Raw genomic sequence first — 22,665 nt, forward strand, 5'->3', positions numbered from 1 at the left:
TCGTCTCACATTATCTGATGCCTTAGAAAAAATCACCGTCCCTCGTGGAATCAGCTCCTTCCCCTGGAGCGATCTCATCAGTCTTCCAGTTCTTTTTCCGCAAAGCGCTGCATGGATCTGCTGGATTCGTTTGCTGAGATGCGGCATTTTAGAGCTCAACGGCGCTTGCTTGTGCCCGACGACATCGGCTCTCCCTGATTCTGTCTGCTTGCTCCCGGTCCTTCCTTGAGAAAAGCAGGCTTGATGGGCACCGAGGATGACGGATCCATGCTCAATGGCGTGGTAGCTGGCTGCAACTCGATTGAATTCAAGGCTGAGGTGCTGCGCTGAGTCCTCGAGTTCGAGGCCCAGATCGAGCGCGCATCCAAGCACGTCGGCAGCCTGTCCAACGAAGCCGTCCCGCAGGCGTTTGAGCGCGTGGACAGGACCGCCCCGTCCGGTCTGCCATGTCAGCTGTCCCTGTCCGCGTAAAAACCACGATGACCGCGGCCACGATTCGAGGACACCTTGGTCTTCTTCTTCGAATGTCTAACGAGCTCTATGACAACGCAACAACTCTAGCACTTGATTTTCATTCGCCGAGTGCAACTGACCGCCTCGTAGATCGGCTGACCAGTCCACTGACAACTATTGAACTCTCAAACCTGTGCCAACGACGGTCACGCCGACCGGTGCCATTGCCTTGGCCGCGATGATTCCAGGTTGAGACACTGCCCAATAGTGACCATGGAGATTCTTGCTGACCGGACGACGGATGTTCGACTCCATCAAGGCGCCGTCACTAGCCGATGTCTCCAACATTTCGTGTCTGCCAAGCTGGCCGAGTGATTCGCACACGTTGAGCAAGGCTCAGAACTATTCATACCGAGCACTGACTACTTTTTGGTCAGTCGTTTTCAGAGCGTATCAACGTGCCACCGTCAACGCCGATAAAGACAAGCCTGGCGGTTTCGCGTCTCGCGTGCGGGGTAAGGAGCTTAGGCATGGGCCAGGGTGCTTCTTCTAAATCGCGGTCTTCTCCTCCGTGGTCATCGCCGTCTTGATTTTTATCTTTATCGGCGCCGGTGTCTTCCCGTCTTCATCCTAGGCACCGGTGTTTTTATTTGCCTGCAGCCTGCGTGGCTGCCTACTTACCTCGTCGGGATATTTTTCTTGCTAACATGAGCTAGGAATCGCCTAAAACTCATTCCTTTCGCACTATGAAATACGACTTATGGATGAATTGAATACTATATTTTTCAATTAACTTACTACGCTATGCTACGCTGCGCTGCTTTGAATCTTACTACTTCTCCCCCCTCTCCTATCTGGCTAGCTCTGGCTGACCTCGAACTGAACCCCCGCTATTCCTAAACCAATGCATCATCAATCAAAATATAACAAGGAACTCCGAAACTGAAGACCAACACTAAACTAAGTCAATCGCACGAGTAGGTAACTTTCCGCGACGCTCCTCTTCGTTTCTCGACCTACCTGCCACGCATGCATGCAGCGAGAAAAAGAATGATGGCGCAGGCAGGCAGGAGGCGGTGACGCGGTGATGCGGTTCAGCGAAGACTTTTACCTTGTGTTATGTTGGGTTGAGAGACTGCGCCGGAGTCCTGTTGGACCTGGGCAAACCTTCACGTCGCAATGAGTGAGTTGGTTGGTTGACAGCATAAAAGGTTGGACGTCAAAACCCGACCGATATCAAGAGCCTTCAGCACCGGCGGGGGGCACGCGCATGATCGAGTCGGTGTTGTGAACAATTCCGTGTCGAGTCTCGAGTCGCAGTCTCGGTCGCATCCGGCCTCCGCCCCCGGCCCACGCGCCTGGCTCCGGCCACCCCAACTCAACCTTTCGCCGCCGTCTCGTCTCCTCCTCCTCCTCGTTCCCACCACCACCACCTCTCATCACTGTCGACATCATCCATGATCACATTATGGTCCGCACCCGCAAAAGCAGTCCTCCCACCACATCGCGCAACCCGCCCGATCACGACGATGATTCCTCCAGCGACAGCGACGCCCACCACCACAACTCGGCCCCGCACCCCTACCCGAAACTGGCCCAAGACATTCAAAACTGCCGCTGGAAGCTGGACCGCGCCACCTTTGTGCGCCTGCTGGGGCCCACCAACTACAGGTCGCGCGGTTTCTTGCGCCAGGTGCTGGAGTGGGCAGACAACGGCAAAATGACAATGGCCGAGGTGCACCACGCCATCGAGGAGACGCGCAAGCTGGGCAAGGGCCGCTGGCCGCGCGACGGGACGTACAGCATTTTGGTCCTGCACGACACGCTGCGCGAGCTGCATGCAAAGGGACGCGAGACCGGCGTGCGCATCCGCTGCGACAGGCCGAGGAAAAGAGAGCGCAAGGCCAAGGCCGGGCAGGACGAACAGCCGCCGAACGGCAAGCGGAAGCAGACGGACGACCGCGCGGGCCAAAGTTCCAAACGCACTCGCCGCGACACGATTGCACAGGATGAGGAAACTTTAGACAGTGATGACGGACTTGAAATCAGAGATGAGCCGCCGTCGACCGGAAACACGCCCACGCGAAGTCGCGCCTCATCCGTCGAGAGGCGCCGAACTCTCCCAACTCGTCCGTACGTGCTGACTGCAATCATATTGGAATTGAGCTGACTTGGTAGTCCTGATCTTGACATGGAACCGGACGATACGGCGAACCCCCAAGTTGATGGCGGTGATGGTGCCCAAGGCTTTGGGGATAGCTTTTCTGGCGATAACCAAGTCTCGGCATCAGACATGGCGCAGGCAATGCAAATCTTCGCGCCGACGTCCTGTCGATTGCTTGACCACACGGTGCTGGACGACATGGAAGACAATGTGCGGCTGACGATTGAGGACCACCACCAACAGGCAGCAGTCCCCATTCTGTGGCAGAACCACTGGTCCATGGCCGTCATGGATGCAGACAGCCGCGTCATTCACTACACCGACTCGCTGCCCCACGCCGAAGCGATTCCCCACGTCCGCAGCCAGCTCGTCGGCCTTGCCGACAAGCTATTTCAGATCGGTGCGTGGAAGCTGAAGCATTCGACGAGCGCCCTGCAGCAAAATGGCCACGACTGCGGCGTCCACGCCATGATTGCCGCCATGAACTACTGGTACAACGATAACAAGCCGCTCGACTCCTTCGACGTGTCGCTCTGGCGAGCCGTGCTGTCGACGGCAACGCAGAGCTTTGGGTCGTCCACGGCTTCCTCGCCTACCAACGACCACGCCGAGACGCAAGACGAGCGCTACCGCCAGCTTTCTTCGCTGCTGCAAACCGACGCGCACGCCCTCGACAAGCCAGGCCTCTCGAAGCTCGAAAAGTCGCTCGACGCGCTGCTCGGCACGCTCGAAGCCGACATCAGCCGACTGCCACTCAAATACGGCAAACGCGACTATGCCACTACGTCGCGCATGCTGAAGCGCGCCCTTCACGCAGCCGAGGCGCACTGCCAGGCCCTCGATGCGCAACTCGCGACGCAGACGCCGCTGGCCGCCGCGTACGACGCGCTGCGCCAGACGGCACTGGACCAGGCGGCGGCCGCAAAAAACAACGAGACGGCCGTGGTGCAAAAAATGGCACAGCTGGCGTCGCATTTCCGGCACCTCGGCGTCGTTGCAACGAATAGTCTGCACGCGCAGCGCAGCGTTGCAGGCTCCAAAACGCGCGCCATCAAGGCGGCCTCGGACGCGTTGGCGCGGATCATGCATCGCGGGTCGCAGAAGGTGGCGAAGCTGTTGCAGGTGGGGAGGATGGTGGAGGAGAAGAGAGAGGAGGTGGAGCGCTTGTTGGCGAAGAGGAGGAAGGAGGTGTGGGATTTGTGGAGTGATTTTGTTGAGAGGAGTTGGTGTGATGATGGGGTTGATGAGGGTGAGGAGGAGGTGGTGGTGGGGGTTGGAGGTAAAAAGATACCACGCGAATTGAAATGACGACACGACACGACACGACCCGATGTGATACAACCCTGGCGCCGGCCGTATGTTGGGAAGATTCGATTCATCCATCCATTCATCCATCTTTCTGTCCGTCCATCCGTCCATCCATTCATCCGTCCAAACGCCATGGCTCTGGCTCTGTCTGGCTCTAGCTTCATTTTGCGGGACCGGATAGTCCCCGCCCCCTCTGTCGTCCCCGATGCACAGCACCCACCACCCACCGCCCTCCCGCGCCCGCGCTCCCTGTCAACCCGACTCATTAGCCGCGCGTGCGAGTCGGTCGGCTGTCGTTCCTAAGTGTCGAGCAGCCGTGTCCGGGTCTCGGCGGGCGGGCAGAGCGGAGAGGAGAGTAAAGGGTGGCAGTTTTGACGCGGCTGTGGCTACGGATGCGACGGCGGTGGGGACGGTACGGTCTGTTTGTTGATAGGTGTGCACGATGCGAGAAATGAAGAGGGAGATAGATGGCTGCGTGAGTTGGAGTTGGAGTCGGAGTTGGAGTTGGAGGGGGCCGGCTTGTGCTAGGCCCAGCGGTGGCGACGGCGTCACTATGTGAGCGGGATAGAGAATAGAGGGTAGAAAAAAGGAGTAGTAGTAGCAGCAGGGCGACAAGGAGGCTGAAGAGTATGCAGAATAGTGGGGGGTGACGGGCGGCGGCGATATTCAGGATGAGGCTTTGCCTCGCCGGTCACAAAGAGTAAGCGATCACGAGGATGATGTTGGCAGGGAATCGACAAAGGGATGGATTGAGATTACTCCTGCTGCACGGAAGTACGTTGGATTGTTTACAGTCGCATGGTGATTGGATCCATCAGATGTCTTTCCACAGGACATCAAACCCGGGACAAAGCGTCGCCGCACGCTCTTCGTGAATCCATCGCCATGCCCCAAGACTGCGAGCAGCGAGCGGATCGAGAGTCCGTCCACTTTGTTTTGGAATGGGACGGCGATGTCGAGAAGTTGGAGGCATGATTGTCAAGCACCACCAAGCCGAGTCCACACCACCCACCGGCTGCCCGTAATGCCGTAAACACGTGACTTGGTCGCGAAGCCATCCGCTCTAGCCCCTAGGTTGAGATTTGGGGCGAGGAAGAGCGTCGATGTTTGGCGGGACTTTGCAACGCCGAGACGCGCTTGCTTGCCGACGGCATTTTCATCCGGAGCTGAGACAGAAGCAACAGTAACACACCCGGAAAATACTCACTCTGCAAGCGGGAATTGGAAAAAATTCGATAATGGCTGGATTCTACCATCCAAGCTCTTCTTCCTTGAATCCGGAGGGGCGGTCCCACAGCTCGTCCAAACAACAAACAGATCAAAACTTCTCACGCGCAAGCCCGCGCGTCTGCTCATTGCCTCAATGCAAATTGATTTCTCCTTCAGCGCCGGTGTGCAGTGGAGCGGGTATCCAAACGCGAGACGATGTAAAGCAGACCGCTCGCCCTACGATGCTACGAAAGGGGGGTCCACGAGGATTTGTCGCATGGTACGGCGTGCAACTTTGCAACCGCGATGCAGGCAGGGTGACGGAGGAGGACGAGGAGAGGCGACAAGGGCCTTTTTGCGCCGCCATGCCGAAGAGTTGCGCTCATTGGACTGACTGCTTTGGGAACGGCGGAGCTGGGGCTCGGCGGAGTTTTGGCTGGTCACATCCAGGCTGTACTGATAATGAATACAAGGAGTCAGACTGGACAGTTTATGGTTGAAAGGAGTTGAGAGAGTGTGCCTGTACCGAGTGCGCCATTTCTAGGTAGACATGTAGGTGCCGCATCGCACGGCCATTGCCGCGCAAAATGACCAGTGCCGATGTTGCTGTACGTCGGGTGTAGTCGGCCAGCGCCGGCTGCAGTGATCAACGAGGGTGGATAAATCGAAAAGCAAGACACTCGGCCTTTCTATCTGCAACCATTTGTATCCAAAAGACTACTGGAAGAGCCGCTTCTTAACCCCATACACGCTCTTGGCCGTAAGACTCGGCATGCCATCATTGTCTTCCCAGGGTCTCCGGCAGTCTGCCTTTCCCTCCCTTGTTGCTGCAGCAGATGTAGAGCCTGGTCGTTTTTGTTTACGAAGCTGCAGCAGCTTTTGCAATGCAGTGGGTTCGACCGTTTGTCGTAAAGTCTCGCGGTCCTCGCTCCGTACAGGGGTATTCTTTTCCGACTCGGCGGCGTCTTGTTGGAGCTGCTGCTCGAGCGCGAGGCGGGCGCTGGGGGGCGGGGAAGGCTGTCGACTGCTGGGTGGGGAAGACTTTTCGTTGGGAGCTGTCGCGTGAGCATCGTTCGCGGAGTCTGCTGGACGTGTACGTCTTTGCGCTTGTTAGATGGACACTCCAAGAATAGACTCGACTTACTGCAAATCCTTCCATTCGGTCACGAGGTCCGCGGTCGCCGCCGACTTGCCAACCCAAGATGGCGCATACTCCTCACCCGTGAAGTCATCAGGACACCAATCAATCAAGTATTTCCTGCCCCGCTCGCCAATGATGCGTTTGGCAGCGTAGTAGCCGAAGTGGCCAGGACGCCGTCCTTGCGTCTTTTGGCGCACCCAGTCCGCGACGAGCGCTTCACTGGCATTGGCTTTGGGCTCCCACGTAGGCAGCCAGTCGCCTTTCCACTCAATCTTGTATTGATCTTTGTGTTCGGCGACGATGCGGAGGGCTGGCCACTCGCGGCCGGGATCCGGGTCGTATTCGATGCGTTTGCGCTTGCGCTTGGGATGAAGACGAGAGGAATTGGCGGGGCCGGAGCCCATTTTGGCGGTGGTTGGAGGTTGGATGGTGGGAGGATGGATAGATGGATGTTGGAGATGCGAGTTGAGGCACGCGTCGCGCGTTTGTCGTGGAATGTCCCGATGCGGTTAGTGGAAAACTAACCCGTTCGTTGCCTGACACCCGGACCCGAATCCATTCCTCAACAACACCACCAATCCATCGCACCCCAACCCAATTCTCGCCCCACATGCTTGTCCAGCTCTCACTTGCATCACCTCCGCTCTCTACGCCTTCTTGACCCCTTGACTTGAACCAGACCGGGGCTCAACCGACCGGGAGAGTGTGTGCAAATCAGTATGCCACTCCCCGAGCGAGTCCATTGCCCTGGTTCGAGGAGAATGATTCAAGTGGCTGACATGGGCAGAATATATCCAGTCATGCCAGGCGTCACGAGCCAGCGGCAGAGGAGTAGCGAGGACAAATCTCACCTCGTCGAAGCCATCGACAAGATTGAAGCATTCGTCAGTCCGTTCATCGATGCTCGCGAGCTGCTCGACACAGCAGAGGCAGATCATGCTGCTGCCGTCAAGGCTCATGCCAAAGCCAGGCACGAAGCCCGGGCCACGGATGAAGAAGCAACAAGATTGAAACCAGCACGTACGACGCTTGCCGATTGCGCAAACAATCCGGAGGTGTCACCGAGGATGCGCAACATCGCTGCCAACGGCCAAGAAGCACTCAATGATATCGAAGAAGCCGTCCGCGCCGCTTTCAATCTCGAAAGACTGAAAAAGGCAGAAGTGGACAGTGCACACAAGGTGATCCAGGAGCGAAAGCGCAAACTCGGGCAAGAGATGTGGACCGAGGAAGAGTCTGACAGAATGCGAGGATTGTTTGGCACCTTGGCCGTCGTCCTGGGAGAAGAAGTGGCACAAGCGTCTTTGTCGAATGAAAAGAGGCGGAAGACATCCAAGTGACCACGGAAGTCCTTACCTTCCCGCATCTTTGCAGATCCGGCGCAGGTGGTTTTGGAGTGGGTTGCATTCTTGCTGGGCCTTGATTTGGCCGAGTGGCATCTGCGAGTAACCGGGTGGATGGTGGCTACAATCACGCAACTCTTCAGGAGCTTCGGTGTGGACAGATTATGGTCCGCGGCACTGCTGACAAAGGGTGGATGACCTGTTTGAGGAAGGGCGAGAGAAGTTGCAGCGGCGTTGCTTCAAAATTCCGCGAGAGAAGACGCCGTTTTGCTTCACAGACGTTGCCTATATTGTAGGATGAAGATGCAGCGAAGAGCCTGATGACCTACCCAAGAACCATTCTGACCATGGTCGCAGTCTTCCCCGCCAACTTCTAGAAAATAACACTCTATAGGTCCAAAATCCCCCTGCCAACCCAAAGGATACATCGAGCCCGTCACCTTTCCAAACCAGAGGCCCAAAGGCGTCGGAATCGACACTTGTAGCCGCTGAACCACCTCTCCTAAGACAACCTGACCAAGAATCTTCATTGCGCACCCGGCCCGCGGATCCGGCTCCCGCAGGGCCTCGAAAGGAACACCGTCAGCCATGCGGCCCGATCTTTTTGCACAAGGATGGCTAGACTGCGCTTAACCAGCTAGCCGCCTCTAAGCTCTGCCTCATCTCCCGCCCAAAATTCGCACAGCAGCCCCAATGCAGCCGCCGAATTGCCAAAGAAGGCGAATCTGCCCATTGCGCCCGTCCCCGCGGCCGCCGGCGTTGGCAGCGGTTACGACACCCCCGTGATGTACACACGGATGGATGAGCTGGGGAGCTTGAAGAGAAAGGAAGAGAAGAGGAGCAGGTATGTACGCACCTCGGCGCGCTTGAAGAAGTCAAGACAGCATGTGAGATGATGGCAACTGGATTTGCAGGTGCTCTCGTCAAGTCTCAGCAAGTTGGACCGACCGTGTACGTTGATGATGGCTTGTATTGGATGACCTGAGTGACTTGCTACATGCGAGGTGCCTAAGAATGAAAGCAGGGCTTGCTGATCTTATTGTCTCGCCGAAGCTGCATCAACAGCATGTCGTACGTCTGGGGGCTTTGGAATCGATCGTCTAGCGAACCGAGGGGCCAAGCTGGAGTTGGCTGGCGTCGCTCGCAGCCGTAGAGCGACTTCGTGGGAAGAGTTGTACCTGGAGACTTGACACTACTACAAGAAAAAGGAGACGAAGACAAAATCTGATTCCTCTGTTCGGTTTCCCTCTCGGCGTCCCGGCTCGCAAACCACGCGCACCAGGACTTGTGAATTGGATCCCTCGGCTTAATTATCCACGAACCCATCTTCCACACCTTGCTTCCGCGCATCGCAGTACTCTCGTCCCCAAATTGGAGTTTTCCGGGTTAGAACTGCTTGCAATTGTGGCCCGATTGCGAATCGGTGCAGGTCGAACTCGACCGAGGAAAGATGCTCGATGGTACAGCGCGTGGAGTGGAATTTTGCAGGAGGCATGGCTTGTGTCATGGGAAGACTATAGAGCACAGTGCTGCATTGCGCCTCGGTATGGTGCTGAGTTTTGTTAGGCGCCGCCGGCTGTCAGCGAATGGGCCTAAACAGTCGAGAGGGTGTGCGAGGATGACGATAGACTGTGATTGACCTTTGAGGACATCACCAAGTCAGGATTGAGGCTCGAATCTGTTGGAATGGCCATGCCGTTGCTCCTTTAATTGTAGATGATGATGAGGAAGAGATCCGGATGGATGGCCTGGCCGGCGGCAGGTATTCGGGCCGACCAATCGCCGGCTGGCCACCTGCTTCCCTTGTCCACCTCTCCGCACCACCAACACCATGTACGACCACCATGATACCAGACACCAGCATTGACGACGCGACACTAGCAGCGCTCCAGTATATGAGTCACAGGATGAGACGCAGGCTTGCACCTGACACCTTGCATGCTTTTACTGCTTGGTCGACCGTTCCCACTGCCGCTCATCCTAGGCACGTCTGCTGCTGGCGAGACAGGACGAACTGGACGAGACGCAGGCTTGCACCCGATACCTCGCATGCTTTGCTGCTTGGTTGACCGTTCCCACTGCCGCTCTCCCGCCGGAACCTCTGTCGTCTGCTAGTCGATGCCGAGTCTGCCGGCGAGGCAAAAGACGGACCGCCGGATGGGACGCAGGCTTGAGCCTGATACCTCGCATGCTTTCGCTGCTTGGTGGACCGTTTCCACTGCCGCTCTCCACAGGAAACTCTGCTGTCCTCAGTCTGTTATGGTCTTAGTAGTAATAGCGAAAGCCATTAGTACAACCTAATTTTTAGAACCGGAAGGTACCCTTCTAGCACTTCTTAAGAGACTAGAGGATTACTTTTTAGGTACCCTTTTTTCCTTTAATCCTACTATAAAGACTACTACTAACCTAAATCATCTTAGCTTTACCTTTCGATCTCGCCCTTCCTATCCCGTAACGCTAGCTTAATCCTCTCTAGATTTACTACGCCGCCGGTGGATAACTATAAGTATAACCTAATTAAACTAAAATAAGTACGAATTAATATTAAATCACTATACTTACCTAACCGTTCGCTATTACTTCCTACTATAATATACTCGAGCTTTAATATAGTATGCTAATAGGCGTCTTAGGATACTATATTTTAGGGTTAAGATTTACGTCTATCGCGCTTTATAGCGAGTCTTTAAAATAGGGCTTTATAATTTAGTTAGATTTACCCTATAAGTCTCTTTAGGAGAAATTAATCTATTATCTCTAATAATTATAGTAGTACTCTACCGTCCCTATAGCTAACCTACTAGCATCTATAAATACTAGATACTCTACTAGACCTTAACCTATCCTAAAGAACCTACTACTACCCTTCTATCCTAAACCTATACTAATATAACGAATTTAGTTACTATACTCTACTAAATAGACGCTAAGGATGATAGCTAGACCCCTCTACTATTAATACTACGTCTACTAAGTAGAAAAGCTAGCTAGAGGCGCTAAATTACTAACTACCTAAACTCTACATAATGGTAGCCATGTTAGTAGGTTAAGTTATAGCATAATAGGATAATGTAGATATTAAGAGGTACTAACTACATTTCTTAGTTTAGTGAACACTTTTAGGCATTAGGTCTATAGAAGAACACCGTAAGAGTAGTAGGCGAAACATCTTTTATTAACAGCGTACGATAGTGACCCTATAGCTAGAGCGTTATCATGTATTATAGCCGCCACCGAAGCAGCTCTATATGGCGATTTCCCCACTTTACGGAAAGTTTACGGTCCCGTAACGCTACTTCCCGTCATTAAGCTCTAGGATGTTGGTCAGCTTAGGTCAACTAACTAAGAATGTCGGATGCGGCGGCTTAAGCACTAAATACGCTTCTAACACCGCAACTCATTCTAGAGCGAAGAATCAGGCATCCAGCTACTTCTAGCACTGTGACCTATTCGGGAGCGAAGCAGCAGGGGAGTAAGAACCTTCACCTAACCGAGCAGTGAGGGACCAAACACTTCACGCACCGCGATTTGTTCCAGATGCAAGCAGTAGGCTGTAGAAAGGCCCTCCTGCAGATACATTACCCAGCAGCGCTCATCATGTCAGTAGCCAGTTAGACGAAGCACAGAAGACGGTCGCTAGCGAAACCGATGCTGCTCACGCCGGCCCTTCAAATTTCTTTAAGCACCGCCGCGACTCGTTCCAAGGCAGCGGCAAGACACTTCGTGGGCATCCATCACCTTTCATCATGCCGGCCACTCGGATCGCTGGCGAAGCCGGTGCCCCTCATGCTGCACCTCCAAAGTGACTTCGGACACCGCCGCGACTCGTTATAGAGCAAAGCAGTGAGTTCTTCGGCCTCCCCTACCTGCGGGCGGATCTTTTCCTTCCAGAGCAGCCTTTCCTTTTCGGATAAATCCTCCTCTCGCGGAGAAGAGTTGCTGCAGTTTCTACCGGAACATCAAATTTATCCGCTATGTCAACAAGAGGGATCTTGAGCGGCCAAGACATGACAGGAGTTGAAAAAGACCGGACCCTTCCGGGACCCGGACTAGACCAGAACTCACCCACTCTCCGTCTTGCCCCGCAAATGCGCTGCAGGTTGCGAGAACCGACGCGCTGCGGAATTTCTCCACAAGAAGGTCCCGCAGATGTCGGAAGATGATGGCTGGATCATGCTTCGATGATGAGACCACATTGACCAACTCGGATGATAGCTGGGGCTGTGTAGATGAGAGATGGAGCGAGGCGTGGAAACGACCTTAACTACTTTACCGTCTTTATGTCCTCGGTGGCCTCGCCATGATTGCCCGTTTTGGTCGTGCGGCGCCGGTCTAGGCTACAACTGCTGCTTATCTTTCTACGTCTTTTCTTCTTTTCTTTGTCGGTGGTCCATAGGCATGGCGGCGCCTCCGTGAAACGTGCGCACCCAACCCTCGCGGCGTCGACATTCCGTAGCGGGTACTTGCGTTGCCGTCGGTCAACATTTAGAGTTCTAAAGAAATGCCATTTAACAGCCAGGCCACCGAATTTGCCGTTGATAAAATGCATCCTCATATAGGTGCTTCGGCGTGAATAGTGCAGCTTCCAGAGAGGCAGGAGTTATCGGAGTCGTTATGCAACTAGCCGAACGAGGTCCCGCACAGGCACGTGGGTTGCAGACGAATTAGAAGCTTGACTTGAACTTGTAGAGATGGTCGCTGTGGCTCTCAGGTCTGCCTTTACTTTGAGTATCCATCTATGAGATTCGCCTTGTCTTGATGTTGCGCGCCTTGCCTAGGCGGGATTGAGGGCAACGGCAGACGTTCACGGGGGGCATATAGGATGCTTAATTTTTGGGTCCGGTTCAAAGGAGAGACTTAAAGTCCTTCAGCAGTCCAGAAGCTATGTAAATGTAATGTGTCATGATCCTCGACCGACCAGCGGCTGACTCGGACAAGCTGGCTTTATGGATCTCGCGCGAGATGGCCAGCTCTGGACGGAGCTTCTGGACTTACAATGCGGCAGCATGATCGAACGAAACGAGTTGAGCACTAACTAGGTCGAGTCGCGAGTGTCGCTCCGTTTGACAAAGATGGGCTCGTGGATGAAGTGTTACGAAAGCTCGCAACCGTCGGGGAGAACGAGACGTGGGGTGACTTTAGAAAATTGCCGAAGTTGATCAGCCAAGGTGCGACGAGACTAGAATCAAAGAGAAATAATGACGGCTGGCAAGAAAAGAGGTTTATCAATTCCATCTAATGTGCTGGCTCCGATTCTCCGCCGCAGCGCTCTCGTGCCCTCGAAGAAGTGTTCCCGAACGGTAATAAGAGCAAACCGGCCACCGAGATGAAGAACTACCGCACACCGCGAAAGATTTTCGCAAGAATATAAGGCCTGTAACTGCGCTTGCCATCATTCATTAGAATTCTAAAGATGGGCTCTGCGCGACTAGCCACAAAAAGCATAAAGATACCACCATCACCCGCCGTTCTAGCCGCTTTCCCGCTACTCCGCTAGCACTAAGCCACCTAATACCGAGACCACCCGCTTTCCGCACTCCTCGGCTGGACGGCTAACCACACTGCATGATTGTAGAGCGGCGGGAAGAACTCTCCATAAGCACTTAAACTCAGGACTAATGGACGCTCCGGCGCGTTTGAGAGTTGTAACATTCTGCTGGACGACTCCTCATCTATTGCCCCATCAATGCCTGGATAATGTTCAATCCATGAGGTGTGTAGCATTGAAAGAGTTCTTTAATCACGCAGAGTGGTGCAAAAGCAGCTGTAGACTAGCTGGATAGTGAGTCTGCTAAGGAACTCCCACTTGTCCATTGGCCCTGCCGAGCTACGTGCTTAATCACTTCTCCCGGTACTCACGGGCACGGCACTTGAAGAAATGTGGCACTGATATCAAAGGCGCCTACTCGTTCGACCGACGGAATGACATGCAACAAGTCAGTGCCGAAGAATACGGTTGCAGCGAGTGGAGAGAAAATGGAGCGCCCGATCAGTTCCTCGCCCACCTGCTTCCCTTCACGCACGCCGCGAGTCAAGAGGCCCAACGAGGCCCCAGTCGGGTACCACAAATCAGGACGGAACATCGCAAAATGACAGCCGCGACACGACACCGGCAGGCCGGTTGCAGCCAGTCTGGTACACGACATTTCTCATCGTAGGCCCGCGAGAGCGGCGAAGAGAGACACACCAGCCGTGGTCAAAACATCGATGCGGCAGTGCTAGACGTGAGATGCCGGTTCGACGGAGTCGGCGTGTTGATGGATCATTGGTTGGTCAGTGGATGTGGGGAATGGATGATGATGGCACAGAGTGCGGTGGAGAAAACGCACGACGTGTTGTTCTAGAAAGCGGTTGTAAGAAAATGCGAAAAGTGTCCATGTTCCAGCCGGCGGCGAGGGAGTTGCGGAACCTGAGTTGACCATAACATTGCCTGGAGACAGTTTTCCTTCCTGTTCTTCCATTCCGCTGTCTTTGCGGACTTTTTGTCTTTCACTAGTCTTCTTCCTCCACTTATACCAGCGCCGTACACCTCAGACTCCGCTCCAACTCAGGTTGAGCTCCACGTCATCTCCGTCTAAGTCACGCAGCAGCGACAGCCGCAGCGGCGACGACGACGACGAGGAGCCTGCTGCTCCACAGACGTCGCAGACGTACCAAACAAGACGGCAAGATTGAACGCAGCAACAACCCCCAAAAACATCAATGTCCTCCACCCAAGCGCATCAACAAACTGACGAATCGAAACCCCAAGCGCTTCCGCACTATCGATGCCCACCCTTCTCGGCTCCATCTGCATGCACCGCGCCCAATTCAAACATGCGTTTTCCAGCGCTGGCAGGCGCGGGTATTGCCGCAGTCCATGTCAAAGTAGTCCTCGCCGCACTGGACCATCTTGGCAAGGTCGTCGCGTCGGACGCGGAGGTCTGCCCGCGTGACGTCGTCTTGGAAGGCGTGATAGAGGGCATAGGCTGCGGCGATGGTGCCGGCTATGTGGATGAGACTGATGATGAGCGAAATGTAAGAGGTGAGTGTGGTTGGTAGTGGTTGGTGCGTGGCAGGGTGGGTCGAGGAAGTTGGCGTTTGGGGGGGGTTTGGCGGCTGCGTTTGCGCTTTGGCCTTGCTTCTGCGGGGAGATGAGGACACGGTCTTGCTCTACCTGTGCGTTTGTTAGGTTTGGTCTATCCAGCTATGAGTAATGATGCAGTATACGCACTGGTGTCTGAAGTCATTGCGGTCTTGAATGGTAGACTGCAAATGAAGTGGTCGTTCTTTGAAATCTAGTGACGGAGCATGGTCCGCGGCAGCGTCTAGCACATATATGTCTGGCCGACGCATGGAGAGGAATCCTGGTTTGCTGCATTCGCCACAAGAGATTCGCTTCCATTCCACGCCCCAATTTCGTCGAAGGTTCCCCTGCAAGCAGTCGTTTGTTGTCTCAAGAAGCTTGGGAGTCTGTACTCTAATTGCATCCAAACATGGAGCCTGATGGCGGCTGGTAGACCGAAAGTCACCGTGGACGACGGGCGCTGGGTCAAGGCATATCCAAGTGAGGCTGCTTGCGATGTGACGCCGGGATTCCAGTCAGTTCGAGAGAAGAGTCGACTGATCTCCGCGTGCTCCCCACGCATGTCCATTTCAGGATGCGAAGAACTCAAAGCACGGATCATTTACGACCACTGCACGCACGCGACGAGGCCACCGCTCTGACTGTCTAGACACCATCACGACCCAACGAGGACAAGGAATGCAAGCTGGACGAGTTTGGCGTTGTGGAAAGTCGCTAAGCGGGGACGAAGGAGGCGTCATGCACGGGACACGGGTTGGACGGAGACTGAGTCAGGCAAAACCATTCGCGAAGGCCTTCAAAATCTCTTCGATCCCATGTCTTGCAAAGCGTGTTGGGCAGGTCGTACCTCGTGCGTGCGGGCTGGCTGGACCAAAGGAGCAGCAATGACCTTGCCGACCGTCTTCCTTCAATGCGGCGTCGGCGACGCGAGCTTGATCCGCCATTAAACTGGTAGCTGTTTATCCAAACAGACGGCATGGAAGCGGAGGATTCCACAAGTGGCATAGGGCGTTGCAGCAGTCTCGCGCGGACAACGGGGCTCAGCTTTCATCAAAATGACCTGCTGCAGCGCGTCGAGACCGGGCAAGAGGCAGAAGGGCCTGCGACGCAAAAGGTAAGGTGCTGGCCGTAGAGGTGATGCTGAATGAAGAGTGGCGTGCATTGCTGCGAGAACTTCTGGAGACAGAGCAAGGTCAGCATGCAGGTTGAGCGAAAAAAGGCTTCATGGCACCGTTCGGCGCTCGCAAAGTTCTTTTGGGCCTGGCTTTACGATTTTCGGGGTGCGGCGACGCGGAGAGCTCGGGAAAGTTGGCAGCGAGGGTCTGCGAATGGATGGGTATGATGCGGACGAACTGACTTGTTAGCGAAAGATTCAAAGGCATCTTCACAACCAAGCCAAAGCTGTCAATCGTGCTGTTGCAATGGCCATGTATTTGCCTGTTCTTAAGTCCTTCCCGGTTCATGCATTGCGCTTGGATCTTGCGCAATCTTTGATTTGAAAGATTATGTTCGAGAGGCTTTGAATGATGGGTGAAGGTACATGGAAAGTCTACAGAGTTTGGATAAAGGAACAGTCTCCTGCCGCGATCATCGCCTCGGTGATCCCAAGCCTCTTCGCTGCTAGCAACTGGTAGTGGGAAAGCGAGGCTGGCCCTCAATCTGAAGTGGACCTCTTACAGGATGCGCCTACCCAGCAAGTGGCTCAGCAGGCTGTAAATGTATGGTATGTGAAACTGGCACGTGAATTCTAGATGCTGGCGCGGTAGGCTCCACACCGGGCAGTGTGTATCTGATCTTGAAGTCGTATGTTACGAGGACTTTAGAGGGCTGACCTGGATGAAGAATTCAAGTTCGCGGTCCCTAAGGGCATCAAACTAGGGTTTATCGGGGCCAGTATGTATTATATCTTGAAGTCATACGTTTCGAGAACTTTAGAGGGCCGACCTGGAGTTAGAAGGTTGGAAGTAACGCTTAGATTCATTCGTTTCGAGGACATCGCAGGGCCGACTTAGAATTAGAAGGTTTTTAGGCGGTGTCTTTAGTAGGCTTCACACTAGCTAGTATGAACCTAATCTTAAAGTCGCATGTTATAAGGACTTTAAAGCCTTACCTACTAGTCTATCCCGTATTTTAAAGTTAGTTAATTCTTTAGAAGGCCGAACTAGAATTAAGAGGTCTTAAGAGGGCACCTTTACGAGAATTAGGCTTAATAACGTAGATGCCTTAAAGTCGTTTATTTTAAGGACTTTAGAGAGCCGACCTAGAATAGAAAGGCTTTAACGTAGCTATTTTATAGGAAATAGATAGGGCGATCTTACTTTAAAGTCGTTTATTTTAAGGATTTTAAAGGACTAACGTATAATTAGAAGTTTTAAATGTAACGATCCTTAAAAGTAGTAAGTAGAGGGGGCTAACATAGAATTAGAGAGTATTAAGGTAGTATTTCTTAGGAGCATTAACTAGTAGGCTAACCTAGAATGTAAAGATTTTAAGGTAGTACTTCCTAATAGCATCGACCGGAGCGCTACTATATAATTAATAGATTTTAAGTTAACGAATTATAAATAAGTTAATTAGTAGGCTAATATAGAAATAAAGGGTTTTAATATAGTACTTCTTAACCGCGTTAAAGATAGCCTTCTTCTTTAAAATTTAGGTGCGAAAGTTTAGAGGAAGGGAGGTCGTATAACGTAAGCTAGTTAATTAGTCTTTATTATAGAGGGAATAGCTTTAATTATAAAGTTTTTATCTTTCTTTCTAGTAAACTAAGCGCGGCGATTCTTATACGCGAGCCCTACGTAATATTTTTCTAGGAAAGGGCGCTATCGGCATTACGGCTATATTAATTAATAGAGCGGACGCGTCTTACTAAGTCGAGCACCTAGGGACGTAGAGGTAAGATGGACGTATAGAGTACACGTAGGAGTATTATAATTTAAGTTAGGGAGGCCTATATAGCTTAATATAAGGGATACTACGAAGTGTTAACAACTTTACTCCGCCGTAAATAACTTTGCCCCGGCGTAAACTGCTTTACTCCGGCGCGGTTAACGTTATTACTTACAGGAAGGTCTGAGAATAGAGTTAGATTTTCCCCACTTATCCCCCCATCACCATGGACCCTAAGGATGACCTCCATGGTAAGCCCACATACCTTATTCGGCCTAATGGTCTGCAATCTGGTATGGTTGTTAGGTTGGCGAAACCGGTCCCAGCTGCTGCCGCGCGGTTCCGGACGGGCTGGCCATGACCCGCAGGATGCCTCTGGTTTGGCTTTGCCGGAGATCTGAGCCGTCACATCGGGTCGGCGAGTCCTCTTCCTCAATGTCCTGGTTTTCCTTGGTACCTTGCATGTCGCCTGTATGCTCGTTGTGGGCTGCTCGGCTGCAAGGCTCCTCCATTTGGCCGCCTTTCCTCGTTCGTGCTTGAGCTTGCCAGGACATTGTTGTACGAAAGCATGGCTTCCTGCCCTCATAAATGGCTGGTCGCTTTCAGAAATGGCCGGTTCACCGACCTTCCTTCAACTTGTCGACGAGCGGGGCGCTCACATCGGCCTTGTGCACAATTCGCGCCCATGTATCCATCTACCGACCAAGCAACAATATAGGTCCGTGACCTTTCGCCCAAGATGCAGTTGGTGGCACAGCAGCAGGCGTTGGGGGCACCCTGGCGGTGGCGTCTGGGCTCACGTTGCGTGCATTCCATTCGTCAATCAGTTCTTCCGCTGAGACAACGTTCTTCGGCTCCCATGTCAAAAGCCAATCCTCCCATTGGATGCGATGACAGTCGCTCGTCTCGGCCAGGATGCGCACGACGGGCCTCTCGCTGCTGGCTTCGGAAGTATCGGCGGCTGAGTCGCGATCGGAGTCGTGCCGTTCTGCGGGCGCATGCAGGGGCGGGTGGAATGCCGGGGATTCGAGATTTCAGGCAAGCGATGGGGAGCGGATGGAAGGTCGAGGCGTGGCGTGGCGTTGAGTTGTTTTGGCAAGTCGTTGTTGTGTTCGTGTCCAGCGTCGCACACGGATCAGAGAGGACGGTGACGCGCTAGAGCGCGCGATCTCGTAACCGTCCGATGCGTCTCACCACCCACGTAGTGACGTCAGCCGATATGACTCCCCCCGATTGCTCCGGCGCGGTCGCTGCAGCGTCTTTTCCATCCACACGACCACCTCCCACCGTCTCTCCAAACAACTTTCAACTCGTCCAATGGCAGTCCACCTGCAACTTCAAGCTCTTCCGGCGACAGTGTCTGACCCGGCTCACCCGTCCACAGCTCCAACGACCGGCGAAAACATTGCCTCCCTGAAACAAGCCGCCGCGTTTGCGCCCCTCCCAGAACCACATTTTGGACCACAATTCCCAGGCCGAGGTGCAGACAGGGATCAATGCGACCCGGGACTCGATGCTGTGTCGATGTGACTTGGAAATGGGGTGGTGCGGGATATCCAAGTCTGAGATTGGACGTCGCGCGGGACCGGCTAGCAGACATGGAGGAGAGGCGGAAAACCGCTCACAGTTGGCACTTCTGCCCCAGAATACCTCGACATCTCGACGACTACGGCTACGGACAGTCTGATTGACCACCCAGACTTTGCCTACGGGTGGCTAGGCATGGGCTATCGTGTTGCTGGAAAAATGGCCCGGCGCGTTTGCCTCCGTGGACTTTCCCGGGGCCGCCTTTACTGGGGCCTCTGTCGGACTCGACACCGCGAAGTTCAGCAGCGACTGATCTTTCAATCGAGATGATTTAGACTGGTTGGACATCAAACCTCCATACTCTTCCCCTCGCCACGTGTCCTCCAGCTCCGTCTTGACCTTGGCCTACAGGGCCTTGGAGGGCCTGACAGGCTCGCCGGTCATATTGGTTGCTTGAGACTACAGTGGGGACAAGGAGTGGCCTGCTAAGAGTCGCGTAAAGTCTGCTTGAGAAGAGACGGACGTCCAATACGAGCAGAAGTCCGGGCAACAGAGGCGACATGATGCTTGGAGCGGGCCGTACAATTCGAGCAGCAGAAAGAAGATTCTTGGGAATATCTTGGTGAAGAGCCAGTGGAATGCGAGGATGAGCGAGCTCTTGGAGTTTCGCAGGCCCATAAAAATCCTTGCTTGTCAATTCCGCTTCTTACCTACGGAGCGCGAGCGCAAAAAGCACAGTCGGCGCTCGGTTTGGAGCAACATTTCGACTAGCGCCACGCCCGAAGCCACTCCGCCTTGAATTTTACGCGTCCCGAGAACGACTGGGGAATCGAGTCAGCTCATTTGGTGCGAGGAAGCTCATTTGCTCCGGAGCAATCACATCAGGCGCCGGTATTTGGACCGACACAGTGTCCAAGTGCCTGTTCTTCGCAGCCGCCACGGGCTTGGAAGTTTCTTTGGCGACGAAACGCGCTTCGAACTGGTTCCCCAGCAACGGCAGCGAATCTCACACCCAGCGCAATCGCAGCTAGAATGGGGGTGATTGAACCCGTTTCAATGTTGAGCGACAACTCTAAGTACAAAAGATTTACCTGCTGAACCGCTGTTGATGTGTCCTGAGTAGGTTCAGTGGTTCATGTACACATGTCGACTTACGCGTTTACGTGATATCTGTTGTCCTCAGTCGCATCACTTCTTCCTCCATCCATCAATCCTCATATTCAGCCTCAACACAACGCCAGACTTCGTTCTAATCCCAAAAGGCGGCGAACATGGTGACACATATCCTCAATGCCAAAAAGGATCACACTCGTCGCTCCAACCACATTGAAATCCACCATCCCAGAATCAACACCATGCTCTGGAGGCCGGCTGCATCTTTTCCCCAAGAACGGCAAGAAGCTCGTGGAGCGCTCCTTAGTCAACGTCGACGGCGGCAAGACCTACAGAGGGAAGGGCCAGTACCTCGTCCGGTACCAAGACTTTGGCGAGAAAGATCCGGACTACAGGCTGGAGGATGAGTGTTTGGTTTACCTCATTGTCGCCCTTTCCAGCCTTTGCAGGCAAAACGATGGATGTCGTGCTTGTCTTCGAATCTTCTTGATTCACAGTCATTGTTCTTGTCTCTCACCTTCTAGTCTGGCTTTGTCATTTCTCCGTCGAAACCTGACGCCGCAGGCGGAAGTGCGCTTACATCTCCCGTCCGGCAGGCCTTTCGACTCTGGCTACGACCGCCTCATTTGTCGATGATTTGATCGCAACGAGCTCGTGGCAGGAGTAGAGGACGGCGATGCGCTAGCGGAAGAGGCGGGAGCCGCGGCAGACCCGCTCACCACGGCGTGTTGCTCCACATTCGGTCCAGGGGCATCGCGCCGTTTTACGGGAGGCAGTCAGGCCGAAATGAATCACTGCTTCGATTTCAAACAGCAGGAGACGCTCAGAACACATCGGATCATTTCTCTCGCGTCGCCATCAACCTCTGCAAACGGTCTTGACCAGCAACCAGGCCGAGCTTGACACCTAACGCAAGTGGTGTTGGCGATAGGAGATAGAGAGCTAGCACACAAGATGCGTACTCGCCCTATGCAAGACAGAAACCGGGACCCGTGTCCGCTGAGCATTCCATGGATAGCGCAGTATGCTCTTCTCCCGTCTCTCAAAGCGTCGCTGCACCGGGCGTCGCGATTGAATTGTGTGGCAAGCCAGGGCCAGGGCGGGCACTCGTCGACGCGATACGCAAGAAGACACCACAATCAACAAAACACGCCCGCTTTGGTCAATGTGCGACGAATGCAGTGGTTCTTTCGGTTCCGCTATGTCGCAATAATGGAAGTGGGACCAACAGCTGCTGAAGCTCGTTGCATCAACATCCCGCCCGGAATCCAATTCACTGCTCCGGAAGCTGCAGCCAGTCGGCGGCGTGAAAAATCATCACGAGGAGTCTGGCGGATGAGAGGGAGTTGCTTGAGGATCTTGTCATTGGCACCGAGCGCAGTGCAGTCCACCGCTACAGCAAAGAAAGACAGGGCAAGCTGCCGCCATCTTTCTCGACCCAGCCGCCCAACATCCCTTTCTTTGGACCTGACGAGGCGTTGCGCCGAATCTGCCGCAAGCGGTCAAACACATTCGACCAGGACAAGCCGCTCGAGGCAGAGATCAAGTTCCACCACGGCGGTGCTGCTGGCGGCCCGCATCGCATCACATCTCCTATCGAACCTCCTTCCAGACACCCGCGGTTCCGCCGCACCCGTTCTGCGCGCGATCTACCACTTAGCTCTATCAACAAGGAGACGCCGGCCATGCCTGAAGACGGCGGTAATCGGCCAATGACGGATTATGTAATGCATGATAAGACGCAAGAAAGGCGCAACGGAGACGACGGCAAACGTCAAGAGAGCCCCGGGGAAACGATTGCGTACCGGTGTGCAAGATGTTCAAGACAAAGGCATTGCATTACTGCAAACATCGGGATACGCAGAATTGAAGATCTCCCTACCCTCTTAAATACCACCCGAACAGCACCACAGGACCGCCAACACACCCGCGCTTGTACAGCACCATCTCCCGCGTTGCAGGGGCCCAGCTTTTGCAATGACCAAAGCAGCGCTTTACCTCGCTCCTCGCATCGCCTCAATGCGGGACCGCCCTGCGCATTGGAAGCTTTGGATACTTCAATATCGCACCAAGTAGACGGTCATCAATCGCCTTAACTCCTGGAAATTCGCCGTCTCCCGCGTGCCTGTCCCGACACTGTTACCCCGCCGTCAATCGCCCTTTTCATTCCACTAATTTAAGCACTTACGCCTTCGTTCGACCCCCCGGATATCTTGTCCACTCAATGGCGCTCTGGCTTAATCTAGCGAAAACCAACATCTTACCGTGGCGCAGCTTGTTTGTCACGCCGCCGAGCCAGTTAGCCATGTCCGAGCCGGCGATGCATTTTGGCTGCGTTGGAATCTTATTGTTCATTCTGTCAGTTCAATCGAGCACTTGGCTCTGTTTCGAGTTACCTGAGGCGCGCCGAGCCGAAATCGCAAAGCCGAATGCTCCCTGTCACACCGGGACG

The 22,665-nt window shown here is 54.0% G+C and overlaps 5 protein-coding genes across 5 annotated transcripts; 4 read left to right on the forward strand and 1 right to left on the reverse strand.

The window, feature by feature from the left end:
• Positions 1-1,921: 1,921 nt before the first annotated feature.
• IWZ02DRAFT_437726 (uncharacterized protein) lies at positions 1,922-3,925 on the forward strand (the record flags this gene model as incomplete). The annotated part of the gene is made up of 2 exons (XM_066766654.1): positions 1,922-2,586; positions 2,632-3,925. 2 exons carry the CDS (start codon positions 1,922-1,924, stop codon positions 3,923-3,925), a joined length of 1,959 nt encoding a protein of 652 aa, XP_066617685.1.
• A 1,841-nt stretch (positions 3,926-5,766) lies between these two features.
• On the reverse strand, positions 5,767-6,740 carry IWZ02DRAFT_156513 (uncharacterized protein). Its single transcript, XM_066762002.1, has 2 exons — positions 6,279-6,740; positions 5,767-6,233 (listed from the first exon to the last, which is right to left on the reverse strand). The coding sequence occupies exons 1-2, from the start codon at positions 6,677-6,679 to the stop codon at positions 5,852-5,854; spliced, it is 783 nt and encodes a 260-aa protein (XP_066617686.1). The 5' UTR covers positions 6,680-6,740; the 3' UTR covers positions 5,767-5,851.
• Positions 6,741-6,838: 98 nt separating this feature from the next.
• Positions 6,839-7,753, forward strand: IWZ02DRAFT_156559 (uncharacterized protein). The gene has a single exon (XM_066762003.1). It carries the CDS (start codon positions 6,995-6,997, stop codon positions 7,613-7,615), a length of 621 nt encoding a protein of 206 aa, XP_066617687.1. The 5' UTR covers positions 6,839-6,994; the 3' UTR covers positions 7,616-7,753.
• Positions 7,754-14,434: 6,681 nt separating this feature from the next.
• IWZ02DRAFT_495152 (uncharacterized protein) lies at positions 14,435-15,402 on the forward strand (the record flags this gene model as incomplete). The annotated part of the gene is made up of 2 exons (XM_066770109.1): positions 14,435-14,635; positions 15,334-15,402. 2 exons carry the CDS (start codon positions 14,435-14,437, stop codon positions 15,400-15,402), a joined length of 270 nt encoding a protein of 89 aa, XP_066617688.1.
• A 5,606-nt stretch (positions 15,403-21,008) lies between these two features.
• Positions 21,009-22,183, forward strand: IWZ02DRAFT_156633 (uncharacterized protein). Its single transcript, XM_066762005.1, has one exon. It carries the CDS (start codon positions 21,168-21,170, stop codon positions 21,927-21,929), a length of 762 nt encoding a protein of 253 aa, XP_066617689.1. The 5' UTR covers positions 21,009-21,167; the 3' UTR covers positions 21,930-22,183.
• The last annotated feature ends 482 nt before the right edge of the window (positions 22,184-22,665 follow it).

This window comes from Phyllosticta citriasiana (genome assembly GCF_038021145.1).
Source record: "Phyllosticta citriasiana strain CBS 120426 chromosome Unknown IWZ02scaffold_22, whole genome shotgun sequence".
NCBI classification, from domain to species: domain Eukaryota; kingdom Fungi; phylum Ascomycota; class Dothideomycetes; order Botryosphaeriales; family Phyllostictaceae; genus Phyllosticta; species Phyllosticta citriasiana.